Source organism: Mastacembelus armatus, chromosome 22 (assembly GCF_900324485.2).
Source record: "Mastacembelus armatus chromosome 22, fMasArm1.2, whole genome shotgun sequence".
Taxonomy (NCBI): Eukaryota; Metazoa; Chordata; class Actinopteri; order Synbranchiformes; family Mastacembelidae; genus Mastacembelus; species Mastacembelus armatus.
Genome location: NC_046654.1, coordinates 11043199 through 11057007, shown reverse-complemented (window position 1 = coordinate 11057007; position 13809 = coordinate 11043199). Strand labels below are relative to the sequence as shown.

General features: G+C 43.3%; 1 protein-coding gene across 2 annotated transcripts; it reads right to left on the bottom strand.

Moving 5' to 3' along the window:
* Positions 1-61: 61 nt before the first annotated feature.
* Positions 62-12069, bottom strand: peli2 (pellino E3 ubiquitin protein ligase family member 2). Of its 2 annotated transcripts, none has more exons than XM_026307948.2 (6): positions 11757-12069; positions 6996-7125; positions 4546-4647; positions 3472-3669; positions 3087-3275; positions 62-2890 (listed from the first exon to the last, which is right to left on the bottom strand). In XM_026307948.2, exons 1-6 carry the CDS (start codon positions 11831-11833, stop codon positions 2312-2314), a joined length of 1275 nt encoding a protein of 424 aa, XP_026163733.1. In that variant the 5' UTR covers positions 11834-12069; the 3' UTR covers positions 62-2311. The 2 variants fall into 2 exon arrangements, with proteins under 2 accessions (XP_026163733.1, XP_026163742.1); XM_026307957.2 differs by having other exon boundaries at positions 7005-7125.
* Positions 12070-13809: the final 1740 nt, after the last annotated feature.

Genomic DNA, 13809 nt, shown 5'->3' with positions numbered 1-13809 from the left:
AAAAAAAAAAAGACTTATTAAACTGTCAGGCCTGAAATCACAGACAACCAATCACTCCAAGTTATTTTTAAAAAATACTTTATTCTTTGCAAAGGAGGCATTGGGAGCATCAGTGCATTCTGTGGCTTGCGTACAGAGCTCCTGTAGGAGACAAAAATCATAGAGCAAGCCCTTGGGTGAACTGATGGCTCCACCCATGTTTACCAAGGAGGAATGTTTGAGGCAGCTAACTCTGCAGCTGTTACAGAACACGGTCTTAACCAATGGGCACAGTGTTTGAGCTCAAAGTGTTAGAAAGGAATGCTACTGTACAGTATGTGGCTTAGTACTTGACCCTGCACGGCCGTTAACATAAAATCTGAAGAAACCAAGCGATTTGGAAATGTTGTGATAGGACTGAAGCACAATACTGCTGATTCTTTTTAAGAACAGGGAAAAAGAGAGTCCAGCAGCCCACCAATGTGCATATGCTCGTTAGTGATAGCTCTAAAATGTATTCATACTGCAACCTGAAGAAAAATCTGAATGCTATAATAGGTACATGACTGTCAGTATCTCATCAACTTAATGCTCACTACTGGCAGAATGAATGCATTGTGCTACGTATGGGCACAGCCTGGTAAGCTAACATCACAGAAAAATGCACCGATTTGTCCCAGATCCTTTAGTTTCAATTTATCTGCTACTTTGTTTTGGACAACTTGACTCATCCACACAAAACAGAATTTAACTAAATTTGGCATCGTGTGTGATAATATTCTTATTCCCATGAAGAGGGTGCGTGCAACTGAACAGCCCTGACTGTAATCCAGAGCAGCCAACATTCCACCATAGCAGCAGTTTGGGTTTAGGATTGTTTACAGAAACACTTTGGCTTGGAGAGAGTGGTTGAGAGAAAACAGCTCCTCCTTATATTTGGTATAATCTCTGGATGCAGCTGAGACTGTGCCCAGGTTTGAAGAGTACAAATCACTGGATCAGATCCAGCATGGGCTAAAGCTAAGCAACAGTGCAGACTGACTACAGTACATGTGTTAAAGAGACATAGCAAGGTAGCAGGCCTGCAAGCAGGGCTGTTTGATGCATAGCTAAGCAGTTTCAGTGTTGTCCTTTCACTGCAAAGAGGCCATACCTGTATCTTTAACAGCACAGCCACTGAGAAAGTAAGTTGTATGATCGAAGCGTCACCAGCGAGGAGAGTCGCTGTGTTTTGTTACATTCGTTGTCAAACCCACCGCGCTTGGTTTTATTTCCTGTGTTCTTTCTGGTAGTGTTTTGGGTGGTGGGCGAAATAATAAGACAGGGATTGGGGTGAAATAATGCAGGGCGATTTAAACAGAAGCCCAAGGGCACCCACACAGTCCAACCCACGCACACGCACACACACACACAAACATTCTCATACACATTAATTATGCAGGAGTAAAATATATTAACATTTGCATTAAAAACAGTAAAAGGGCCTCAGTGTAGTAAAATACCTCTTCTGTCAGATAAAAATGTAAAGAAGAATCCATGTGGGTTGTCAATTCCTTCTGTATGCAAAACTATACCAGCTTTTACCTTCAACAAAATATCTTTATGTATTAAAAATATTCCCACTGTCCATGGGATTTGAGGCACTAGATTATATGTCTGTACACAAAAAGACCCCCACCCCACCCAACGTTTGTTCAGCAAATGGAAGTCACCTCTGGAGAGCCAAGAGGCCAATGGGGAGAACTTAACCAGTTAGCCATTAGAACCCCAAGTTTCTCTTGGCTTTTCTCCTAGCCCACAGTCCAGCTGTCAGGCTCTGGAAAAACATCTCAGACCCACCATGAACTAGCCTATAATGGTTTCCCTCCCTTTTCATTTCCCAACAGGCCAGTCTACCTCATCTCACTGTTATCTGGTCTAGTCTGATTCTTGAGTAACAATTCAGTCCCTTTAAAACTTTAATCCTACAGCCCTGTGATAGAAAACCAGCAGGCACTGTAGTTTAAACAGACCAGTGCTGGAGCCATGTTTAAAACGGTTGGTTGGCAGGACAGCTGAAACCGTATTTCATTCTGAAGGAGCCAGGCATCTGTGGTCCAGTGTGCTCCACATCTCTGTATCCCACAGTGGCCATTCAAACAGCCACAAGAGGCCCTAACACTCTGTAATGGCTCTCTGTTGTGCAGAATCCACAGTAAATGACCAGAGCTTGAGAAGACTCCTTTCCACAGCTGGCTTAAATGAACAAAAGAAAGCACAAAATAATCTGAACAGTTTCACAGCATGACGGCATTCCTGTCTAATCACCTCTGTGGGAGAAGGACCCTTCAGCTCAGTCCACCGGGCCCTGGAAGATTAGCTTGGAGCAGCCCTGAGTGAGGCTGAGCTGGGTGGCACAGAAGGGGCAGGCAGCATGAAAGGCGTGGGTGCCATGGGGCAGAGGGATTTCCGACCAGTACTTGACTGACTTCTCTGAGCACACGTGTCCACATGGCACAAAAGCATGCGTGGGTGCACCCGTGTCTACGTAAAAGGCTGGCTCACAGCCCAGCCACAGCGGTACGTAGGGTCCCACCACCCGGCACATGGGGCACTCTCGATGAGTGTTGGGCTCCTGCTCTGAACGGTGGCCCCAGTTGTGGTAACCGTGCACGTGGCCGCACGCCAAGTAGACCCAGGGCTGCTTGTCCTCCAGAGAGGAGAGAGCACGGCTGCGCTGCATGCTGGGGAAGGCGAGCGTGTTGAGACCTACGGGACACTGAGGTCGCGCAGCGTTAATCTCCTGCCTGAGAGCCTCCAGGTGTTTTTGGGTGGGAGTGTGAAAGAGGCCTTCCGCTGTACGCCACAGCAATGTAGCTCCACATAGATCCACCAGGGAGCCGTCCTGCAATATATTGCTCTCATTCTCCACCTGCAGAGGGTGATGTGGGAGACACATATTTGGTTTAACTTTGCATGAAGAGAAGGTATGTTTGCATCATGCATGCAACCACCAATGGCTAATACCCACATTCTATTGGTGAAATGAGGAAAATCTGCTTAACGTGTCAACAAATGATTGGATTATGTCACAGTAAGGCTTCTGCTGTAAGCATGGGGCTACTGACCAGTTTGCCTGGAGTCTGTGCTGAGCGTGTCTCTCTCAGTGTGTAAACATCCCCACAGACAGAGATCTCTCTCCATACCCCAGGCTTGGACTCTTCTGTGAACCCACCCTTGGGGTGCATTACGAGCACGCCATTTGTTGTTAGGCCATCCATGTGACCGTCGGGGTTTTTCCATTTGGCTGCTTTTTCCTGTAGGCGAGACAGAGCAGAGACAATTATGCGAACTGAATTGCTGTGTGGCATTCCACTTTTTCCATAACTTACCAATTAAAGAAAAGTACATTTATTCATCTGCCTAAAACCAACAAGACACAAATCCTTTTACACACAAACCAGGACAAAATGTGATAGCCTAGATATACAAAAGTACAAAACTAGTAATTACCCCAAGAAAGATGTTTTTGGAGGAGTCAAACCCAGCGGCGTAAATGCGAGCAGTGTAAGGTGGGTTGCGCTCACAGACAACTCGGCAGGCAAAACGGGAGATGGTGCTCTGTGTGATGGGAGTGTCCTCTCCCTCCTGGCCTCCTGCTATTGTGTCAGTCACCACAAAGTCTATGGGACTCTCTGTGGAGCGCCCAATCTACAAAAGAAACTTAGTAATGAATCAATATTGTGTGCTTTAGTTATATCGTTTCACGTGATTGTGTTTCCTGCCAATACACTGGCATGGATAAAAATGCATTTCTTTTTAAGACCCTGCTGTCATTTAAACCCTGAACTGTTGTGCTTCCTGGTAGTTTAGCCCTTTGCCAGTTTGTGGCCGTTTGACATTTGAATGATGGTGTACGATATCATGTTGTGCTGACACACATCACACTTTTGTACACTAAGCTCTGTACAGCAGCATGTTGTTACATCAGTGCATCACTGAAAAAAAGGAATATTTCAGGCTCAAGCGACCACAGAAAAATGTCCAAACAGTCCTCAAGCTGAACAAACAGAGGTAAAAATAAGCATCCCCCATTCATTTCCGCATTTTTTTCCATCTCAAATGTTCCTAGAATCCTATTTTCTGCCGTGTCTTTGTTTTCATTTATACAGTGCTGTTTAAAGATGCATGGACACAGTGCAGGGTTGAATGTGAAGCACGTGTCTGCAGTGCTGACTGGTCTAGTCATCATCACCCTGCTGTACATTCAGATTAATGCTCCTGTCAGAACAGTTGACAATACACACAAGACAAATACATATCCCTTGGCTGTAACCATGGCTGGTTACAGCTTCTCAAATGTGAAGTTTTGATGCATTATAGTATTTGATTACATATTTTTGGATTATAAAGCAAGGAACAGTAAAACAAACAAGCCATGATAAACAAGTCATTTGAATACATTAGCTTTAGGAAATAACAGATCAGTAAGGACAAAAATTATTACTTGGAGCCTTAATAAAATGTTGACAAGTCAACAGGTTATTCAAAATCATTGTTCATAGAGAGTGTCATTTGATGGTTTACCTGAAACATGTCTGTGTCCTTATCATGGCTGTACTCCACCACTACAGTCTGGTTCCTGGATAGTGTGTAGGAGATGCTGTGTTGGCCTTTACAGTTCACAGCCTAGAATATGATGAAACAAAAAACTCCTTTAACATAAGGTACATGCAGTGATACCATATTAAACACAACAAACACACATCAATTATAAATTATATACACAACCGAAAAGTGTTGTTTCGTGTGAATTCAGGAGAAACTCCTTGATGTGTTTGTGGCTTTAATGCCAGATGTAACTTCAGCAAATGGCTTGTGCTGTTACGCTGAGATTAAAGATCAGGGAAAATCCAGCCCCACTATTAAAAGGAAGTGAACTGCTTGTTAAAAAATGCTTATTTGTCCCTATTTACAGCTTTAAAAAATCATTATCACAGGTTTTTTATGATGCTGTGTTTTTTACAGCATAAAACAACACCTCTCCTGACTTATTGCATTTCGTCTTCATTACTTTCAGGAATTTCTGGAAGAGGAACAAGTTTTAAAAAAAAGGGTGTAACTTCACATGCTCGTGACAGTGACCACAGTCTGCCCACTAGCCTCAGATAACACACATTTGCCAACCGTTGGAACTGACTCATTAGAGTAGAAAAGTAGGGAGGGTTAAAGCCACCCAGGACCAGCTCCCATCAACACTTTACCACGTGCCACTATCAACCCCCTCTAATATCTGAATACCTTCCAAATTCCCCCCACCCATCTCTGTCATGTGCAGTATGGGAAGAAGAAGGGAGAAAGTGGGTCATCAGCACTGCCACACTCTGCTGTAACGTCAGAGACAGACGGGGACACATGCCATTGTCACATGCAGCCTTGTCTCGACTGCACTGCTTCAAACAAACGGTGCTCCACCTGTCCCAACAGCTAAAGGGAATAAACACACGCCCAAACAGAAAGATATATTTTTAATTAAACGTACGCCACCACCACCAAAATGTCACACACACCCTGCTTGTGTTGAGGGAGTAAAAATAAAAACACAGCCACAGGCCAACCAACTCCCAGAGGAAAGCATGTGCGAACAATCACACATGCACAAATGGACTAATTGAGATCAAGTGGGGGAGATGAGAGAGCAGGAGCAGGATGAGTAGGAGTAGGAGGTTGGCAGAGGCACCATGGGAGCTCCTCATTATCTATCATGAACACCAGAGTGTGCACAGACACGTGAGCTTTCCCTCTCGGCTCCTGTGCCACAGAGCATTCTCAATTGATTTGTATGACATGGCTATACTATGAGAGAGAAGGAGCAGGATGGGGAACTGCTGTAGAAAAGAAAACCATATAAAAACAGGGAGATGGTTTGGTTCACTTTGCTCTTTACTAAAAAAGAAGGCTCTCTTCAAATGAAGCTTAGCAGCCTGTTTAAGGAATAACTATTTCTGGCCATCTGCACAGCTGGGAGTGGAGGGTCAGCCTGCTGCAACAACTTCCTCCAAAGAGGAACAGTGGTAAAAGAAGAAGGTCACAGTGGTTCCTGTCTGTGACGAACTGTGTAAGTCACAGTCTTTCCTCACTTATGCTCTGCACTAAAAATGCCCAAGTCCAAGTCAATGTGGTTTTTTGAACAGTGAGAAACAACTTGAAGTTGTGGAGCAACAGGAACATTCAGCCACATTTCCTAGACCACAGGAGCACAACATCAGCTCTAACGCAAATGGAATGATGCACAATCTGTGTGGTGAGAAAGCCTCAGATGCAGAAAAAGCTCTAAGCAGATTTCAGGAGTCAGGTTCCACGAGGTGAGAGTAACTTGAAGCTGAGGGCCTGTGGCCAGTGAGCTAAACTCCCAACAAATGCCTGAAATAGAGGGATCCAAGAGGTGCAGAGGTAAGCAGATCCTGGGGCTTGTTTAGCAGTTTTGCTTAAGAACCAAAGGCAGAAATGCAGGAAGGCAGACATGTTATACTGGACTGAGCAGTTTCGTGTAGGCACTCCAGTGCAAAAAAGCTATAAGCCTGGCTTGGAACTGCAGTTATAGTACTGGAAATGTCAACATTAAGGTCTGCCACCAATAATGTTTAGGGGCTTACTGCATGTTCCATATGTTACTGAAACCAAGCGATTTGATTCCACTACCTTTAATCTGCTGAGCTCACCAATATGAATTCAAAACTACCGTATTTTCCAGACTATAAGTCACACCGGAATATTAGTCACTTTTAGCAAAAACAACCTTGTTGCACAGAAAAAAACCATATAGGTCACTTCACCATATAAGCTGCACTACAAGCCAGAGGAGTTTAAAAAAAAAAAAAAAAGCGTGACTTATAGTCCGGAAAATACGGTACCTTTTATTCTTTATCCTCAGTCTCACTTATTCATTTTGTCTGGAATACATGTCAAACAGCAAGAGACTCCCAGTGAGAGGCTGTTCATTAAAACGCTCTTTCATCATCGGATCTGTTCTGTACCTTACTGGCCTGGGGTGTGTTGAGGATGTGCACAGTGCTTGGCTTCACACCATTGGCTTTGGTCCTCCTGTACAACGCAAATCTGCTTTTCCGTCTACCCCGATCTCCATTGGGCAGGGAGCCATTGTACCTGTCACAGAGGGGGGTGGGGTGGAGGGAAAGGACAGCAAATTCACAGTTATTTGTTTTATTTTTATGTAAATGTAAACAGTTTTTGTAGCTGCACAAATATGTAGCTAATTCAATTTATGGGTGAAATTCTTGTAATCATATAACAAGTAAACATGGAAAATTAGAAACATTCATGTGCTTTGAAAAGCGGCTTTGCCATGCATTACATCACTGCCAATCTAATGCACCCTATTAGCAATCTAAGCGTTACCTTGGATAATGTCTCTTATTACATAATGCACTCTGCTGCGTGTCATTTCCGTGAGCTAGCTCTGTGTAAACCGCTGCTGTTCTTTTGCTGTGTGTCCCAGGCAGAAGCAGGTTTTAAGATGCACGTCAGGTTTGCTATCACTTTGGGAACACTGAGTCTGGGTGACGAGTTGGCTCACATAACTCTAACACATTCTCTCATAAATGAATTTATACCTTGATACAGCTCTAAGGTCTCAATTTCCAAATGCCTCAGCACAACCAGAGAAGCAACCAAGAGCCATCTCTGTTTTCACTTTTCAATATCAGGTTCTAGTTTTGCCCTCAGTTTGATGTGAGGCACCTAGCCCAGGCTGCTCCTCATGAATGAAGAATCCCCCTTCCGGTAAGACTGGTCCTCTCCCCATACACCAGCTGGTTCCTACAGCTGGGACTCCCCATGCTCGACTTCCATCCAACACACAGACCTTCTGTCACACACTCACGATGTTACCACACTGTGCTGAACAGACACTTTGCATGCGGAAATATCTCTATTGAAAGCCTCAAGTTTGCATAGCAATGCATATCATTGGGAAATCAAGCCCAACCACCAACCACGACATTATCTGACACTTCTACTCTCTGTTGCAACACAAATGCAACTGTAGTAACAAAAGTCTCCTTCTGTTCCTTTCTACCTCCCACCCAAGCTAGTCCACCTGTCCAATGTCTTCACACGGCTGGCCAGGCATGGAAACACATGGTCCCAGTCAGCACAGTGCACAAAGCTGGCCTGCAGAACAAGCCACCCACAGAGAGGCACTGGGCCTAGAGAGGCACTAGAAGACACTGCAGACAAAACTGCAACTAATACACTGACAGCAGGAGAACAATAACAAAATAAAAGTGAATAATTTAACAATACGTAAATTATCCACTATGATCTCCATCTTTTATATCTAAAATGGATTAATAGTGGTTTTCTTTTACATGTTGCACTCAAAAAACATCCACACTTAACAAGCTGCTGCTTGAATTGAATCAAATGAAAATATGGAGTTTATTCCCATGGGGTTTATTCAGTAGACCCTAATCAGTCTTAGTCCTACAGAAGACCCAAATGGGATAAAAACATTGATGGCCACTCATTAATAAACACAACTGAATTAACTGAACTGAACTGAACTGACTCTGATCCAGTTTCATTAAGACTGTCCTAGAAACTCCCCACCTAAATAAAGAGCAGCTAGACCTACATATTCTTCAGATTCCTGTTTAGTTGAGGGAACTTATATGCCGGATGCCTGGATGTCTCACATAACAGCACAAAATCAAATGACGCGCAGCTTAGCATTTTCCCCAAGATGTATTCTAACTGCAGAGAATAACCCTGGCTCTGTGAGAAATGCCACACATGCCTTCTATTATTCATCATAACACTGAGGAACAATATTCTGTCATCCAGGAACCGCTACCATCACATTAGCTAGGACAGGCTCTTTAAAGCTGCGCTTCTGCTAATTGTGATCGCTTTCCCTTTTGACCTGTGCCAGACAGACGGCGGATTTACCTTCCAATACTTCGGAGCAAGGATTAGAAGACTCTGGCATATCACCTATCCTCCAGGGCTGCGCTAAGGAGCCAACAGCACCTCCTACCTCTTATTCTAACATGAAAGGCTAATTTGTGCAGAATGAGGAAGAGATACACTGAGTTGTTATGACGCTCATTAGCATGGGAAAAAGGCAGTGTGGCCTTAAAAGATCATGCAGAGGGGTCAGATGAAAAGTGCAACTACAACAGGCTAGTGGTCTAAACTGCACAAATACATTAAAACGCACATCATCACTACATAGGAGGCAGCCAGATGGCATAGTTAGTGTGGAGAGCATCAGTCAACTGACTCATACTAAAGCTGGCATGGCCCTAAGTATGACTCTAACTGACCTTGCACAAACTACTGACAGCACACCAGCTCCATCTACACTCTGACCTCTTTGTGGAGATGAGGAAGGCAAAAGAGCTAATGCTTCTTGTTATATAAATAAAATAGGCATCGCCTCCCGACAATCAGTGCCAGTGAGTACCAAAAACGTCTCCAAGTTGATTTGTACACTTCCTTTACTGAGCGGTTCTTCGGGGAGAGATGTACAAGTCCAATCAAAAGGCCCAGTCTCCCAGCCACAATGGACAGAGGAAGCTGAGGAGAGGCAAAGGCTCAGTCCTGATCAATCCTTCCTTTCATTTCAAGGATACCCACACAGCCGCCCACCCCTCACCCCCCTTCACTGACCAGCACCAAGCAAATCTACCCAGCCAGAGATGGGGAGCAGCCATGCAAGTAATAAGAGCCAGCACAGTCATGGCAACAAACTACTGGGGGAACTGCTGCTCAAACAAGCTTTGTTCCATGCTGTCAGCTATCTTGTCTACCATCAGTTTTATCAATGGGATGTGATGTCATGGCAGTGATTATACACCCGTCACATCTGATTCAAATATGTGTCTTTATGTCAAGAGAGAGAACAAAAGCATCGGCTTCACACATGCCACATGCTCAGCCTGGGGTAATACGCACTCAGCAGTTTTTCTCCCTCATAATAAGCAGTATGATTGAGTGTATGGGTGGAGGGCGAGCAACAATACCACACTCAAACATGCTCTGTGTTTAACCTTAATAAGCATCTCATTTCAAGTTCTTCAGACAAATGCTACAGACACAGCACAGACATTCAAAAATGTCCATTTACACTTTAATCACATTTAAAGGAGATTCAATCCAAGCTAAACTCCAGTCGCTCATAACACAACAGGTGTTGTCCATCATCTGGTGCAGCTGCTGCCCTTGAAAGTTTACCAATATAAACATTGTTTCTCTTAAACAAATCCAGAAGAAACACAACAGTCGCTTTGAAACAGTGCTGACATAAACAAAGAAAAAGCCACACCAGTTTTTAATCAGTTGCAGGATGAGACATGTATACTAATGCTAATAGAGCTGACTTTTTTTTTTTTACTTCAACAATTTAAGGTTGGGTATTTGCCAAAGTAATTCAGTATCAATGCCAAAACTACTGAAACCTTATACACAATAAGAAGTGTTTTTTCTGCAAAGGGATTAATAATTGCTGCAATTATCAGCAATCTAACAGATAACAAAAACATTCATCCAAGCCCTAAAAAAAATACGAACGTATATCATAAAATATTCTAATGTAAGTGTAAGAACAGAGATTCTGACTGCATTTTAACATAAGATAAGAATAAGACAAGTATAGAAATAACTAGATTATCCATAAGTGCTCATTGTCAAAGTCTATAAAAGAAAAGTACACCCATACAAGATTTGGAAAGCCCTTATAGTGACAATGGATACTGAGAGACCATGAAAAGGTGTGACATTTTTCTATGTCACCTATATTGTGGTAGTGTCCCCTTTATTTAATGTCAGGCTGTTTCAGGCCATTGTGAGCCTGATAGCACTGTTTTATAGAGGTATTTTGATTGGATTTATAATGTGACAAAGTAACAAGGACAGATATGTTCGGTAACTTTATCCATGGACAGTTTAAACATTTCTTTTTATGGAAAACGTATTACTTTAAAACATAGATGGATGCGACACTATGAAGTTAGATATATATAATATACATATAGCTGTGAAACATCTAATCCAAACCCCACACTGTTGGGTCTCTGAAAGATCCTGGCAACATGCGACATTGGAGAAAACTAAGGAAATCAATTTGACGTTGAATACAACAATAATCTGCAAGTCAAATCTGGCGTCTCGAAACCCATGACGGGGCACGGGCACATAAGTTGTTTGATATATAGATATAAGGTTGTGCTGTCTACAGATGGTGCTGAAAAAAAGGAAGGACCATGGGGCTGGGGGAGGGGACCATCACCACTTCCGAATTCCTTAACCCCACAAACCTATAACTTAAACCTTGGAAGGAGCGCCCCAGTCAGTCTCAGACTATGAGGTCCCTTTGAGCAGAGTTGTCCTGGACGTCTCTATTACACGTCTGACTTTATGTTCATGTGTAACGAGTCTGTGTTTTACTATCAGTCATTGAAACACCAACTCATCAAAACGCAACGTAGCTTCACGTGAATGCGTCCATCTGATACGTGAAGTAACGTGAGCTCATGGATTTCTCAAATGGGCTCCACGTATTTTTAACGTTAACCTATCTGTCGTGGTTTGTTTGGGTAAAACTCAAATCTCTGCCTTAAATAAAACGAATCACTGCTAAATTAATCCACACTCTATATTAGTCACGTAGCTAAGTTACCTATGTGAGAAACTTCCTCAAGATACGTCACGATCACTTCAGAGTGTCCATAAAGGAGAATGAAATCAAAAATAAATGTCAGAGAGGATTAACTTACCCCAGCACCACCAGCTCCCCGTACTTCACCGGGTCTTTGGACGGGGCGCAGTGCTCCTCCTGGCTTGACGAAAACATGAGGCTTCGCTGTGCAAACGTTAGCTTTACAGTAACAACCGCGGCTCAAAGTCACCGAGAGCTCCCTTCAAAACACACCACCCGCTCTCATTTCAGCTCATATATCCAGCGACATATGTACCTGCGCCCACACGAGTCCAATTTTCTATAAATAAATTGCTCTGAAACTTCTTTACCGTGACATGGCGAAATGTAAGTTACTTGGCGGTTGAATCCGCTCTGAAGCAGATACAAAAACAGCGAAGAGCAGGGCCGGAATGTACCACTCTCTTGTTCTTTACTTTCCGTAGGGGTGACGCCTTACCACCTCTGCGTTGAAAGGTGCATGTTTTACCCAAACATGTCACATATAGTTGTATAAAGTTATACATAACGCCCTCTGGAAATATGCTCTATTTGCTTTTTTTTCGTGAGGAAACAAAATAATCGAAAGGGGAGTACGATTCTCTTCTTCAACCTCCTCACACGGCTCATGGATTGCGCCTAATGTTATGTAAACAAAGAGTACAATCTGGGATTTCTTAAAGGGATCATACTTTTTCTGATATATTTGCAAACTTTCCAGTTTCCTAATATCTAACGAGAATGTGGGTTTGCACCCTTGTTGTTATAACATCCTCTTCTTTGTTTTATAACGTCCTGTTAAAAGTCACGTTTTATTACATAGGAGCACTCTGTATGAAGTTAAACAGGTCTGAGTCACCCTTCTACGTAAGATGGGGCAGTAATAGTAAAATAATTCTCATGCTGGAACATGATTGAGATATTATGCAGAGAGTGAATGGATGGTGAAATCAGATTTGATTACTTTTTGGTGATCCCCCTGGGTCCTTTCAGTGGCTTTATTTGATTATGACTTTATTGCAGTTGGCTAATGCATGTGAGTGATTATGCAGCCTAATGGCATTACAGTTTATTTGGATTTCTAATGTAAACAAATGCCCATACCTTATGTGAGGATGTGAAGAACCTCTCAACCTCCAATGTCACCCCTTCTTATGTCCCACATGTCCCGTCGTTCTCACGCCTTTCTGGCAGTCTCACTTTTGTCTGGCAGTCACATCAATACTTTATTGCCTCTGCCTTGTTTTCACAAGAATCTGCAGGGCTGGAGGAACCCTCACTGCCTCAGGCCCCATCAGTGGTGCCATTGCCTCTGCAATTATGACCTTCTGTTTGAACTGGTGTTCAATTTCAAAGTGCAGTAACATTCGACATAAAAAACAAAAGGTAGTAGGGGTCAGGGAGGATCATGAAGGTCTTTCCTACCCACACCTATGCAGTACAGCCTAAATTGTGCGCTACCATAACACACAGCTTTGAAATAGTTTTCCCTTTGCAAGCAATCCAACTCAGATTAATCTATGGTATTTGTTGGTTCCATTCATAGCAGCACATACTTTGTCCATTAATAGTACAGAGGAGTGAACTCCACCTTCTGCAGTTGTGCACAAGGATCGAGCTGTAAACTAAGCTCCTTTAACTACAAGCCCAGGGGCTGGCCATAAAGCTGTGAGTCTAATGAATGTTTACTGCTTTTTTGTGTCACTGTGCCTTTGCTTTCATTCACTGGGGATTGTCTCTGTGAAACAGCACTACTGTCTTTTCCATGTCTGTCTGACTCACCCTCCCGCATGCAGATGCACACAGAGTAGAGTTGAGGGGGTGGGGATCAAAGGCTTTCTAGCACATACCACACTGATGGAGAGCAGATGCAGGGAGTGGGCTGCTTTGCTGAAGTTGCGCTGGCGTAGTGTGAGTGCAAATCTATGTTTAGGAGGAGGAGTCAAATGTTACCAGGCAAGAAGCGTGCAGAGCAGAGGCCTACTGCAACAAGCTATATTGTGCAATTGAGATTAACAGTGTGAGCAATGACACAGGAAAGACAAAACCCCTATTAATTTCCTAACTGCTTTTTGGCAGGCTTTACACATGAGACTTTCTATGGAAGTCACAAGACTGCCTGTAAGTGTCTG

Excerpts from the sequence above, each read along its gene's own strand:
- peli2 (XM_026307948.2), bottom strand. The coding sequence starts at position 11,833 with ATGTTTTCGTCAAGCCAGGAGGAGCACTGCGCCCCGTCCAAAGACCCG. Across the intron at positions 7,126-11,756 it reads GGGGAGCTGGTGGTGCTGGG|GTACAATGGCTCCCTGCCCA; the intron begins GTAAGTTAATCC and ends CCTCTGTGACAG. Across the intron at positions 4,648-6,995 it reads ACACACCCCAGGCCAGTAAG|GCTGTGAACTGTAAAGGCCA; the intron begins GTACAGAACAGA and ends ATCATATTCTAG.